This window comes from Haemaphysalis longicornis, unplaced genomic scaffold (assembly GCF_048455015.1).
Source record: "Haemaphysalis longicornis isolate Haplotype H1 unplaced genomic scaffold, Haemaphysalis longicornis Haplotype H1 scaffold_1, whole genome shotgun sequence".
Taxonomy (NCBI): Eukaryota; Metazoa; Arthropoda; class Arachnida; order Ixodida; family Ixodidae; genus Haemaphysalis; species Haemaphysalis longicornis.
Window position 1 is genome coordinate 331,190,391 of NW_027526203.1, and position 13,219 is coordinate 331,203,609.

Here is a 13,219-nt window from a genome sequence, read left to right on the forward strand (position 1 = left end):
TCCCTGGATAATTTAACAGCCCTCCCGTATGTTCGCTCCCACTGCTGTGGCGAATCATGGTAGCACTTATTCAATGTGTGCCCTTGAGACTTCGAGCGTAGGGCTCGATCTGACCACATATCGTCGCTTTATCTGAAAATATCGCTCGCTGTATGTGTATTCACGACAAATGGAGCTTGGCAAGCAGGCGCCATGGTATCGAGCAGGCTATGTACAAAGCGCAACTCTCGGAGCGAAAACAGTTGTAGCACGCCTGGAGGTCAAACTGCCGGCATCCCCTCTCCCCATCACGTCACTTCCAGATGACGCTGCCGTTCCGAAAATGCATAAAAAACCGTATGGGTCATCTTTCGCTCAGGGGTGGCACGGGCATACCCATTAGCAGCTATCGCCGCAATTTAGTCAGGACGAAAAGACTGTCTGTTATATGGTCAGGTTTCCACGAGGTCTCATGTTCCATTATTTGTCTCGGGGCCTAATTTTTCTATGGATTCGGAAAACTAACTATTCGTCGCGTATCGGCTTGCTTCCCTGGAATACTTTCAAGAACGGAAGAGTTCCTACCGCCCTTACAATGCCATGTAATGCTCCTCCTTCTCCATCTTCTCATTTGTCCTTACCTCTCTCCTTCTTTTCCTTATGCCCTCTCCTTTCCCTTCCTATCCTCGCCTCCTATCTTCCCCAACTTGCTCCCATCCCTCTTCACAATTCTATGACCCCCTCTCCCACTGTCCTTCATCCCCTCCCCTTTTCCTTCGCCCGGCCACTTCCAACTACCCCCCTCGTCCTCCTCTCTGTTTAAATTCATCTTACTGCTTCTCTACTTCCCTATCCCGGTATACACCTCTTCCCCTCCTCTTTTAAAGACGATAGTCTTTCTTGGGCTACTTAAGTGCAGAAATTTTGGTCTCTCTGTCTGTCTCGTTGGCTGGCTGTCTGTGACTCGATTCAGCCACCCGGCCAAAGTGAAACAAAAACTGCGGAATAGTTTTATCCACCCACAGCTAAATCTAAGCGCCTAATTGCGGTGTTAAAGGGACCCTGCAACACTCGTGGAGCAGTGCAAGTAAACCTGCGCTACTTTCAGGTTACACTGCCAGGAAATACCTTACCTAAAATATTACAGGTGAACGTGAAGCTGTGCGCGCATATAGAAAACGCGGAAAAACAAACCGCACTCTTTTCAATTTCCCTCATTATGCATCCCTCGCATGGCCTAAACGACGTCATTGAGGCCATGGCTGTCCTGTGACGATCCGCCGACATCGGCGCTGTGTACCAACCTCTTCTTACCTGAACCTGTAAGCACAGTTTTGGCGTTTCTTTCGTGTTTGGAGTGCGCACGGAGTTTGAGTGACGAGCTCAATACTTACCTTTCAACCCCACCAATCGACAACAAACGTTTATTGTTTCAAAAACGCCCTAGCAGCCTGACTGCTCGCTTGCGATCAGTCAGCCATGCCTGCTTTTTCGTAGCACCAGACCGCAAATAGGCCCCCACCTCCACGGTTCGGGGAAAAGGGGAAAACTCCCCGGCATGTGATATATCGAAGGCCGCCGAAGAGAACGCCGCGAGCCACCCCCTTCACCGGGAGAGCGCGCAGCTTTCGTCGCGTTGTCCGCGGTCGAGTTTAGAGGGAACAATAATGCGCGATTTCTCATCACGCGTTGTTTCCGTGATAGTGAACAGATTACCATAATTATTTCGGAAGGAGATTGCTGGGACAGTAGACGTTACCCCAAAATACATTCCTAGTAGTCGATGGTAAGTGCTGCAGGGTCCCTTTAATGTTTATACTTGTCAACAGTGTTGAATGTTGAACAACAACAAGAAAGTACGCGAATATAAGGCACAAAATCAATACCTAAGTGATATTTGCCGAGTTCCTTCATTAAAATTGACGAACGCTTGGTTTTTGCGATAGCAAATGAAAAAGTACGTCAAATGCAGAAAACCGTCGCCTGCTGTTGCCCGCGCTACTATAGCTCCTGGCGGCATTTAAGAAATCAAATGGCAACAGTAACGAAAGGTTCCACTAAATAGGTTCCACATTCCGTTTGGTAAGCTAATGAAGTAGTGCAACGTGGTTCTGTAAACGTTGTAGTAGGGCGCCTCGATTCACGCACGTCTCCGCCGTACGGCAGCGCTGGTATCGCGGCCGCCGACTTGGAGCAGTGGAACGAACTAAATTTATCATGACGTGAGCAAACCCCTAACGTGTTATCTTGGCAAAAATGAGACGCGAGAGGAGCAGCATGGACGGGAGCTGGAAAGAGAAGGGAGGCATTTAGTTGCCAAGGGCACCAGTCGACTATCGTCTTTCGTCGACATTTGCAACGAAAGGAGTGGATGCGCGGCCATTTTTCCTCTAATTCTCTGGACCCTCTCCATTATCTCCTTTTCTATTCTCTCTCCCTCGACCCCTTTTTTCCCGTCACATCCCTCTCATGTTCTCCCTTACAACAGCCCTTCTCCCACTTCTTATCTTAGCGTTCGCTCCTCCTCCCACTCCTTCGCCCGTGTGCCTCTCCATCAGTAAACTCCCCAATGCTCTCACCCTCTCTCCAATTCTTCCTCCTTCTCCGTCCTGCTGCACTACCTCCTTCTATTGTCTCTCCCTCACCTCTCTTTACCCTTTCAATCCATCACATATTCTCCCTTACCCCATCTCTTCTCCAACTTCTTAGCGTTTCCTCCTCCTGCCGCTTCTTTCCCTGTCTGCCTCTCCATCATCAAACTTCCCGATTCCCTCACCCTCTCTCCAATTCTTTCTCCTTTTCCCTCTGCTGCACTACCTCTTTCCTCTATTCTCTCCCTCACCTCTCTTTACCCGGCGTATCCCTCTCATCTTATCCCTTACCCCATCCCTTATCCTACTTCTTCTATTAGCGTTTCCTCCTCCCCCCGCTCCTTTCCCCGTGGGTTTCTTCATAATCAAACTTCCCGATTCGCTCACCCTCTCTCCAATTCTTCCTGCTTCTCCCCCCTGCTACACTATCTCCTTCTGCTCTCACACTACATTATCCTTCCCATCCTCCTCTCATTCTTGCCTCCCGCCCTCGACCGGTCACCCCCACAGTTTCTAATTTGTGGACCTCCTTTTCACTGTAACTTGCTTATTCCTGTTGCTATATTCATTCACAAATATGAAGCTAAATTAAATTGTAATCTCCAGTCTATTTCCACCGATCCCTCGTGCGCTTACCCCCACGCCACACTACTCTCCTTCTGTCCAACTCTCCCTTCTTAATGACTTGCCCGTATCATTTAGATATCCTCTACACGGGGCACCTCACGCACCGGTGACGCACGGGCGACCCCGAAATGGGATTGATTGGCCACCGCTGGTGGATAACCAGTGACGCGCTCGTGACGGTCGGAGTGTTTGGCTCACCAGCCAGCAGATCCACCAGTAAGATTTCTGGCTGATTCGGGTGACGAACAGCCAGCCAGCCAGCCAGCCAGCCAGCCAGCCAGCCAGCCAGCCAGCCAGCCAGCCAGCCAGCCAGCCAGACAGACAGACAGACAGACAGACAGACACATATTTTCAGGTTGGCTGAGCAACCCAACAAATCATGTCGTCTTTAAAACGTCTGTGTGTACGGGACTATACGCATGTCAATGGGCCTCAGCTGGTGTAAAATAAGTAGTAATGAATTACTGCCCGCCAAAAACGGGGGTATTGCTTCGTCATATAGAATCTCAATTAAAAAATAACCTACACACAAAATGATCGAGGGGCAATGATGAGCGAGTGACGCGCACGATACAGACAGGCACTGTGCGTCGTACGTGCTCCTCCGCTTATAGTCCCGTTGAATTTCCGCTGCAAGTTATTACCGATGGAGGATTACCCAACTAGCGTACGCCAGTTGTCTGAAATGAAAATTTCGATGGTAGCCGTGAGCCCTTCAACAGGCTCCAGTGCTATTGTAAATGCTAAAGAGCTTAGGCATGGCTATGGGACGTCTAGCCTTCTATCTAGCTCGTCTCGGCATGACATGCATCCTGTTTTGCCTTCGCATGATCATTTCCTGTCTTGGTGTAGGAAACACGTGCTCGTATGTGCATTCACGCCACGGGTGTGTGTGTGTGTGTTCGTGAAGGGCACCTTGTGAAATGGTTCATTCAAGCCAAGTTAGCGCTACAGGTTAGCCTTCGGTTTAAAATTTTAAGCAAGCGTCATACAAACATAGCTCTGTTTTGGTGGCAAATGTAAGAGTGGTAAATATTTCGCTTTAAGTCGTTTGATGAAACTTTGTAGCCTAGGGTATATACGTGAATAAATTGGAAATTATATGTTTGAAAAAACATGCAGTTTTCTTGTCAGCCTACATCGTAGCATAACAAAACTTGTTGAGTTAGTTGGTTCATTGTTTCACTGGAAAGCAGAAAAGGGCGCTAAACCCGCGTTCCTTCTTCGTACCCCTTCGGACGTTCCTAAACGAACGGACATTCCTCCTTCTTTGTCTCCCTCGTGTACATCCGTTTAGCGCCCTTTTCTTCTTTCCAGTGAAACATCTAGCAGTTTACAGCTCGCCTTTTCAATGACCCCTTGTTTCTCAAATTCTTCCGACTTTAATTTCCATTTTCTGAGACAATGCTTTGCCATAAGGGCAGCAAACTCTATCGGTTTTTTTAAGGCGTTAACAAACAAAACAACTAACAACTGCGCGTCAAGTAATGAAGCAACACAACGCGTTCAGCTGTGCCTGGGATAGTCTGGCGGCTACTACATAATCCCCCGGTGGCTGGATGACAAGCTGCTACCCCACATTTTGTACGACTTCACCTGCAGTCTACTAGTACTATTCAGGACATAGTTTGTTGACTCATTTTCTATTAAAATGTTTACAGATGCCAAAGCGGCGTCTCATGTTTTGGGCTGTTTGTGCAAGAAACCTTGTTCTTATTTCAGTGCAAGTGCCCTAAATTATTCTCGGTGGGAAACACTAACTGAGGAGTAAAATCGTCTGAGCTATCGACGCAATGCAGAAGCCCCCCACAATGTTACGATGGCTCGGCATACACCGCCTTATCGCTCTCTATGGAAGTCATGGCGAGACAGCCTTCAATGGGGTATAAACAATGAACACAGAACCACCCAAGAGATTCATGCGTGAAGAGAAAAGTGTTTGCCAAAGGTGTCTCCTTGAACACAGGCGGTCGGGCGTAGCCACGCTTTTTTGCGAGAGATTGCCCTGCAGCATAAGACGAAGTTTTTAAACGTACAACATCTCACCCTTTTCACGCCAAATCCAAGAAGAAACGGGTGCTGGGGCCCTCTATACAACGCTCAAGATCTGGGGGTCTCCCAGGATGGAGCCCTGTGCGTCGGAGGTGTTGAATTTGTGCGTTTCTAAGAGCTGGGCAAGTCCACAACAGGTGTTCAACGTCAGCTTCCGACGCAGGAAGCACTCAAGAGGGGCAGGTGTACGCAAACGGCGTGTGACAGCGGGTAGGCCAGGCGTGGGTAACTGCCGGGGATAACACCATCCCAACTCGAAGCCTCCGCAGCGGACTTCGAGATGGGGTGGTGTTGGGGTGGAACTGACCTCTCCACTGGGGAGATCAGTACCACGCGGGGAAGGTAGAGCACACGTGTAGCGGCGGAGGTTCTCCTTGTCCACCAGAAGTTCTTCTATGGTGGACAATGGATGAATTGGTGGTGGCCGTGGGTGGTGTCTACTGGGGCAGGCGCGATCCGCCGCTATGTGGGCCGGAAGCATGTCCCGGTGAATCCTCAAAACATGGACACGGCAGAGGTAAGTGTCCATAATCATGGGAATGCATGCAGCCAGGCCTATACACCGCGCAACGCGAAGTAAATCACCAATCGCTGCCGCTGGGTCAGTGAAAATTTCCAGCTTCACCCCACAAGTCACTGTTAACGCAAGTGCCTGCAGACCATCCCGAATGGCAGGAAGGAAGGAAGAAGAAAGGGCGGAAAGGTCGGGAGTTTAACCAGTTGTAGAGCCCGGTTTGCTACCCTGCACTGGGGGAGAAGGGGTGCAGGGGATAAAAGAGAGGGCGGGAGAAGAGGAAGATAGCGGCGTGGGAAGGGGCGCACTCTAATCCCGTTTCTGGCACTATAGTCTTTCATGCAAGTTCGTTTTGCTCAGGAAACGTAAAAGGGCTTTCGTCGCCTTCTGTGAAGTCGTTGGTAGAGACCGATAACTTAGGATAGTCTCTATTGCAAATGGTCGATTGTCCAATCGGCTGAGGGCGGTGGCAAGCACGCTTCTCTCCGACGAGTATTCGGAGCAGCGACACAGCCCATTCTGTATTGTCTCTTCCGCCCCGCAGGCGTCACAGTGGGCGCTGCTGGCCATCCCGATGAGGAAGGAGTAGGCTTTCGTCAATGCCACTCCCAACAGCAGTCTACAAAGTAAAGTCGACTGGGGTTGAGACAGCCCATAAGGAAGACGGCGCTGAAGAAGAGGATCTTGAATATAAAGACGGGGATTCGAAAAGTCTGGTGTGTTACATTCCTGCATGGTAATCCTGCGTGCAAAGGAGCGAAGCGTCCTCGCGGCATCGGTCCTTGAAGGCGGAAGGAGGATGGTGCGGTCGCTCTCGTGGCCTGTACGGGCAGCTTCATCCGCGAATACGTTACCGATGACTCCACAGTGACCTGGAGGCCACTGGAATCATACCTGATGGCCGGCTCTGATGGCTTGATGGAATGTTTCTCTTATCTCCGTCACCAGTCGGTAGAGGGGGCCGTAGCGCAGCGGCTGCGCGTAAACTCTGTAAGGCAGCCTTGGAATCAGAGAAGATAGCCATAGCCTAGTTTTGAGGAGTAGCTCCGATAACGTAATCAAGAGCCTCACTAATGGGTGCTAGTTCTGTAGCTGTCGAGCACGTGGTATGGGCAACACGGAATCGAGATGTGGTAAAATCTGCTGGCACAACCATCGCACCTGTCCAACTGGATGACGTTACTGAGCCATCCGTGTATACATCTTTCCGATCGTTGTACCGTTCATGCAGTAAAAGCAGGTTCTGCCAAGAGGATAGGCAGATCACGGAGGTTCTAATATGAGAGGCTTTGGTTAAAGGCAGGGTAAGAGGTAACTAGCAGGCAGGGTAACTAGCCCAAACCACCGTTCTAACGCAGTAAGAGGGGTACGCCAAGCTCGTGGTTAAGAAGCAGTCGTATGCCCCGGCGTCCATGAAAGCCTGGACGCGCAGTCAGGGACATGAAGAACTGCGTCCGGCGGCTGCTGAAAGCCAGAGGTTCGGACATGTAGGCTTGTCAGAGGTTTGTTGCCCGTCACGTGGTGGTATGGCTAGGGCGGCCTAACGGCATAAAATGCTGACATAGAGCCACTAGATCAGGTTTCAGAGTATCGGTACCCTTTTCTGTCATTTGTGTATGCCGCCGACAGCGGCCATTGGTCGAACCGCGTCACGTGACATTTGTTTACTCCCGGAAGTCCCATGGGCGCTGACCTTTTTGGTGCCTGTGTGTTGTCGCGCGCGCGCTCTTCGATAAGTCGGGATTATTAGAGCGCAGTGCGGCTGTATGGCACGTTGAGAGTGAGTTTTTAAGCCCCCAGACAGAGTAGCGATGCCGTGCTGCTCTGTACTGGGCTGTTTCAACCCGCAGGAAGGTGGAAAACGCCTGCATCGCTTGCCACTGGGAAAGAACGACAGTGGCCTAGCGTAACCTATAGCCACTTAAAAGCGTAGCTTAATTAGCGGTTCTATCATAACCTAGTGCCACTAAATAAGCTACGCTAGCGTAAACGAGCCTGACCCTATCGCACCGGCGCGCTGTCTCTAAATCTGCGCAAAGTAAACACAGCTATCAATGTCGCCAAGCGGCGCCCGGACCAATTCCACCCGTCAATGTCAGCCGCAATAGGGCGCATAAAACTGGCCACCCTGGCGCCAGACACCGAAATGGCTGCCGCCGTGCGGCAGTGTCGTCACTCTTAAGCGTAGCTAATTTAGTGGTTCTAGGAGTATATATGGGCAACCAGGCGGCTTCCCGCGTGTATAGGCAAGCAGGCGGCTTTCCCATATACGCGGCGAGAGATGCTGCCTCTGGACCTAGTCCACGTTTCACCAGGCGTGCGATGAGCGATACTTGAAATGTATGTGTAATGCGGTTTGTGGGAAAGTAATCGAGTAGCAGTAAATTGGCGCGTAAATTGAACAATACTATTGAACAACGCAATTACGCCATATTTTGCAGGAAAACCGGGAGGTAGAGAAACCCTCTGAATGACTTGAAAGGGAAGGACAACGAAAAAAACTTACAGCTTTCATACGTCTACTTCTGCCCCTTCTTGCGGACACCTCGAAAAGCGGCCCAAGTTCTCGTTGGCAAACCTTCATAACGTCGTTTACTGAAAATGAAACCAAACAAGCGTTAATTTTTTTGACAGTTAAGAACCAATGCAAGTTAAAATCAAATTGTTGCTTTACGGGCGACAGCGCAACCTCGGCTATGAGGTGCGCCTTAGGGGATGGTACGGGCTAATTATGAACGCCTGTGAATCTGCGACGTTCGCCGACATCTCTCTCACTAGGGGGTTTCTCTTTCGTGCCTCCACCAGAAAAGGAGCAGCCATGGTCAGGAAACGAACCAGTTGTCTACTTCTCGTCTGCGCGAGGGTTAAGCTGCCATGCCATATCGGCGGGCATTGAAGAAGGGATACAGTTAGCCCGCGTCGTGGTCTACTGAAGTAGTCAGCTCGAACGACGACCTACATGAGTAGGCGGTTGTTTATCTAGCGCCCATGCAACCCCTTCCCATAGTGATTACCGAAGCTTCTTTTCACACTCACTCCTTATTTCATTACTTTACCGATCGATTACCGGTACACAGCTACTGATGTATGCCTATCAAGTTTGAATCTTAATAACTTTTCGATGAGCTCTATGGGCTCTCGATGAGATGGCTGCCGTGAATTTGGAAGCACTCTCATCGGGAAGCAAAATGTGTGTGACCCTTGAGTGCAACTGTGACGTAAGTGCAAACTGTGGGCGAGGGAAAATAGACAGACATAATTTGCATCCAAGTCTTTCCCTTCAATCCCCACCCTCGCTGCAGTACTGTAGTGATTACAAAAATTTCAAGAAATTAGGTTCATTAAGTAGTGAGTTTTACATATCTAGCTGTAATGTTGTGTTTTTCTTATAACCTATTCTGAACGCTGCGTGGTCGCAAAAGTAATTTGGAAAATGTCTCTTTGTAGCGTAGCTGTAGAAACAAGAGAAAATGAATGGCGGTTCCCGTAGAATCAATGTCATGGCTGGAGAGGCTCCAAACGTGACTCTCTGCAAGCAATGACTGTTCGGTAAGCACACGCGTTACAGTAGCGTCGTATGCACATAATAACAGGTCGGCAACTTATTATTTTTTTTTTTGCTCATCATTTCAGCATATCACAGTTTTGGCCAGGTTTAAAATAGTGGTTAGATAACCGACAGAAAAGTCCAAATGACATCGCTGCCGATAACGTGGAGTAGGTTAAAAGTATATATCATCAAAGCATGGGCGTCAGTGTACTAAATATCCCGTTTACTAGAAGCATGCGCATTCATGACGTCGACATGGGTGGTCTGACAGCAATGGACAAATACCGAACGAACGTTTGACAATAAACTTCTAAAATCCAAAATCCCTGTGCGAATATCGAGAGTGAACGACAAACGCGCTAGGCCAGTTACAGAATTTGCCACGGCCTCGTCGAAACGTTGGCAATGGACTGTCTGGTGACTGCTACACGCCACCTCAGAGCCGTGTAATAACCATCGCTGTCCCGTTTCCCGAAATAGCTCGTCGGGGCCCAGTTCTGGCCCCACATAACGAAGGAGGATACATTGCTCAACAGTGGCTGCAGTCTACTTGCCGTCGCTGCACGTGCCGGATGCCATCGTCCTTTCGAGCCCAGGGATCTTTATCCCAGCGTCACCTATTTCGAAAGCCATTGAGAAACAGAATACGTTCGCAAACAAATACAGTAGATACGAAGTCATGGCGACAGGGCTTAGCGGCGTGAAGACCGAACAGTCAAGCGCCGCTAATCCGGTCGTACGCCACGTCAACTAAACTGCCACGTCTAGACTCTTTAAAGAGTTCTCGCTGGCAGCTTATTTGCGCTTTTTATTGTTCACGAGTAGTTTAACGCTTTGATATTTATTTTTACTCTACATTTTGCCTCTTGCTTCCTCACAGCGAGAACAAAGGAGCGACTGACGCCAGAATTGCTGCTAGGCGCTCTAGGCCTTCGGCGAATTTTAAGATTTGAGTGTAATAGGCTTTTATGTGGAGATTTCAGCTCGTCACGACGATCATTGTGTGCTGTAAGAGTCGGCATCTGCGCCGCGAAAGTTACAAAAAAAAATACGTTAAATAACCAGCCAGGCGCCAACATTTATCGCTCGAGGGAACAGTTTTACTTCGCCCTAACATCAAAATGTTTCCTTGGAACAAAATTTGCCGAGATTGCTAAGGCTACCCACGCCCTCTGCGGGAAATGGCTGAAAAGTTCCGCGTGCGTGCTTTTTCCTTCAGTAATCTTCTCGCAAACTTATTGCTGCTAGGCGATGATGCGGTACAAAAATGTACCGACAGTATTGACACTGTTCACAAGTTAAAAGACCGGAGGGCCGGCGATAGCACACTCACCAGATCAAGCCCTTTGATGAACTAATTTCTCTTCAACCTGCTGCAATTTGTCCATAAAACACATCGTCTGTCACTTGATTCTCGCGTGCCCCATGGTTCGACTCCCCTCCCCCCACCCCCGACGGAAATAGCGCTATGCCGAATTCGTGTCAGACGACTGTTACGGCCCGCTTTGCTACGATTTGGCCGATTGGTGCGATTGGTACGGTAATGAATAGCATAAAACCCGTGCACCAGCAAATGTCATGTATATATTTTCTTTTTCGAATGGAATTCTCCGAATACTGCGGACATTTATGATTTCATAAAATCAGCAACCAGCGCCTACAGTAATGGTAAGTTCCCCCGCACGAGCACGCGCGAGTGCACATGACGTACACTTACACACGGACGGACACACAGGCACTGACATATATATATATATATATATATATAGCTTTGCTTTTTACTTTCCGAGGTTTTCTTGACTGCCAACCCTTATTTCTGTCTTAATTCAACGATCCCCTCATTTCCCATTCTAATTCGCTACATGCATAGCGAGGGCCTCTGTTCTGGCAGTCTTGGTGCCATAGGGAGCTTAAGAGGGTTCAACGCTGGTCAACTACTCTCGACTTGTCGTAGGCACTCGATTCACGTCCCAGGGGTTAAAACGAAGGTCCCCTTCACCCCGAGTAGTCCGAGTGGCGCTGGCTACCACCCCCAAGCGCAGGAAACAAAAATACCTGAACATAAATACCCCAGAAAGTGGAGGGGAAAATCGCCCCGCCGGTAGCGTTGTGGTCATCGCACCAGACGCGTATTCTGGAGGTCGTGGGCTCAGATCCCACCCGGCGGGCATTTTTTCTCCACTTATAATTCCACTCCAATTATCCACTCCAAAAGATAATTAAAGACTGAATATAATACTTCTTAACCAAGAAAAACTCCATAGCACAAAAGAATTCAAATTTACCCATAACACGTTGGCAACCATCGCCTTAAACGAGTTAAAAAAGAAAATTGATCAAGCAAGATTAGATAAAGCGGTATGTGTTGTCATTTCTTTGGACATAAAGAACGCATTTAGCTGTATCAAATCATCCGTCATTGTAAACTTTCTAAAAAATCAGGCTGTCCGAGAAATCACATCATTTTGACTCATAATTTTTTTAATAATAGAAAAATTATCTATAACATGAAAAAATGAAGAATTCAACTTTATCTTAAGTCAGGCTCTCCGCAGGGGCCACCCTTAAGTTCATTACTCTGGAACATAGCAATTTTAAATCTCCTAAACAGCAAATTTCCTAGCGATGTATATATTCAGGCTTTTGCCGACGACATAACCTTAGTAATAAGAGGCAATTCAAGAGATAATATCGAACAAAAGGCAACCGAAGCGCTCAAAATAGTAGAAAACTGGGAAATAGAGAAAGAACTTACATTTAACACAACAAAATCAAAATTCACTGTAATAGGTGACAAGTACATTAAAAGACCTGTCATTGTCAAACTAGGAAACAAAAATCTTAACTTCTGTAAAGAAATTAAAATATTAGGCGTCTAGCTCAGTTTTATCCGTCATATTAACTATGTAAAGGAAAAAGTAAATCAAATAATAAACAGCGCAGGAAAATTTACAGCATACCACGGGGGGCTTACCAGCAAACACCTACAACAAATTTATATTCAGAGCTATAGAAAGAATCATAGTTTATGCCGCTTCAATTTGGTATAAATAAACAGGTACTAATGAGAAAAAAAACTAAGAAGTATTCAAAGAACAAGCCTCATAAAGTTACCAAAGCATTTAAAACAGTATCCAATCCGGTCTTAAAAATCATAGCTAATGTCCCACCAATTCATCTGACGATCGAAAAGAAATCAAAACATTTAACGTACTTTTCGCCGGAAAATTGTTCACCTAGAAAGACCGCGCATTTGCGGGATACCAAATATGTAACAAAGTAGATATATGGCAGCTGCATCCAGCAGAGAAGATATCTTTAACCTCTCTTACTCAACCAATTTCGCAGACAGATTTTGTAGTATTTACAGACGGCTCGCAGGATAAAACCGACATAGGAGCAGCTTTTACAATTCTAAATAAATCCGGAAAAATAGTAGAAACCAAACACTACAAACTTCCGGAGTACAGCAATAACTTTGAGGCAGAAGGAATCGTGATTTTAAAAGCACTTGAATACCTCCGAACTAGTTTCAAAGAAGGTAACGTACAGTTGTATACTGATAGGCTATCAACCCTAAAAGCAATTAGCAATCCAAATAATCGGTACCCAAATATATTTAGATTTAAAGAAATGCTGAAGAAAATAGCAAAACAGGTCAAAATAACGTTAACTTACAATAAAGGTCACAGTGGCAATGTCGGTAACGAAATAGCGGACGAAATGGCTAAAAAAGGAGCAAATTATGGCGAAAAAATTGACTGGCCTATTTCACTACAATTTATCAAAAAACAGCTCAATATTAACCTAAGAAAACATTGGAATGTTGAGTGGCAACAAGAAGGAAATGAAAGCCACACATTCCAATGGATAAAGAATATTCACAAAATTCCGGACCACTTTCCC

The 13,219-nt window shown here is 47.5% G+C and overlaps 1 protein-coding gene across 2 annotated transcripts in view; it reads right to left on the reverse strand.

Annotated features, from left to right (window-relative positions):
* The window catches only part of LOC144170448 (uncharacterized), a 50,350-nt gene extending 40,287 nt beyond the window's left edge, over nucleotides 1-10,063 (reverse strand). For both annotated transcript variants that reach the window (XM_077700263.1, XM_077700272.1), the window contains exons 1-2: nucleotides 9,868-10,063; nucleotides 8,270-8,358 (exon numbers count right to left, since the gene is read on the reverse strand). In XM_077700263.1, the coding sequence (XP_077556389.1) occupies nucleotides 8,270-8,358; nucleotides 9,868-9,994 (216 nt within the window). In that variant the 5' untranslated portion in view covers nucleotides 9,995-10,063. The remainder of the gene's footprint in view (nucleotides 1-8,269; nucleotides 8,359-9,867) is intronic.
* Between the last annotated feature and the right edge of the window lie 3,156 nt (nucleotides 10,064-13,219).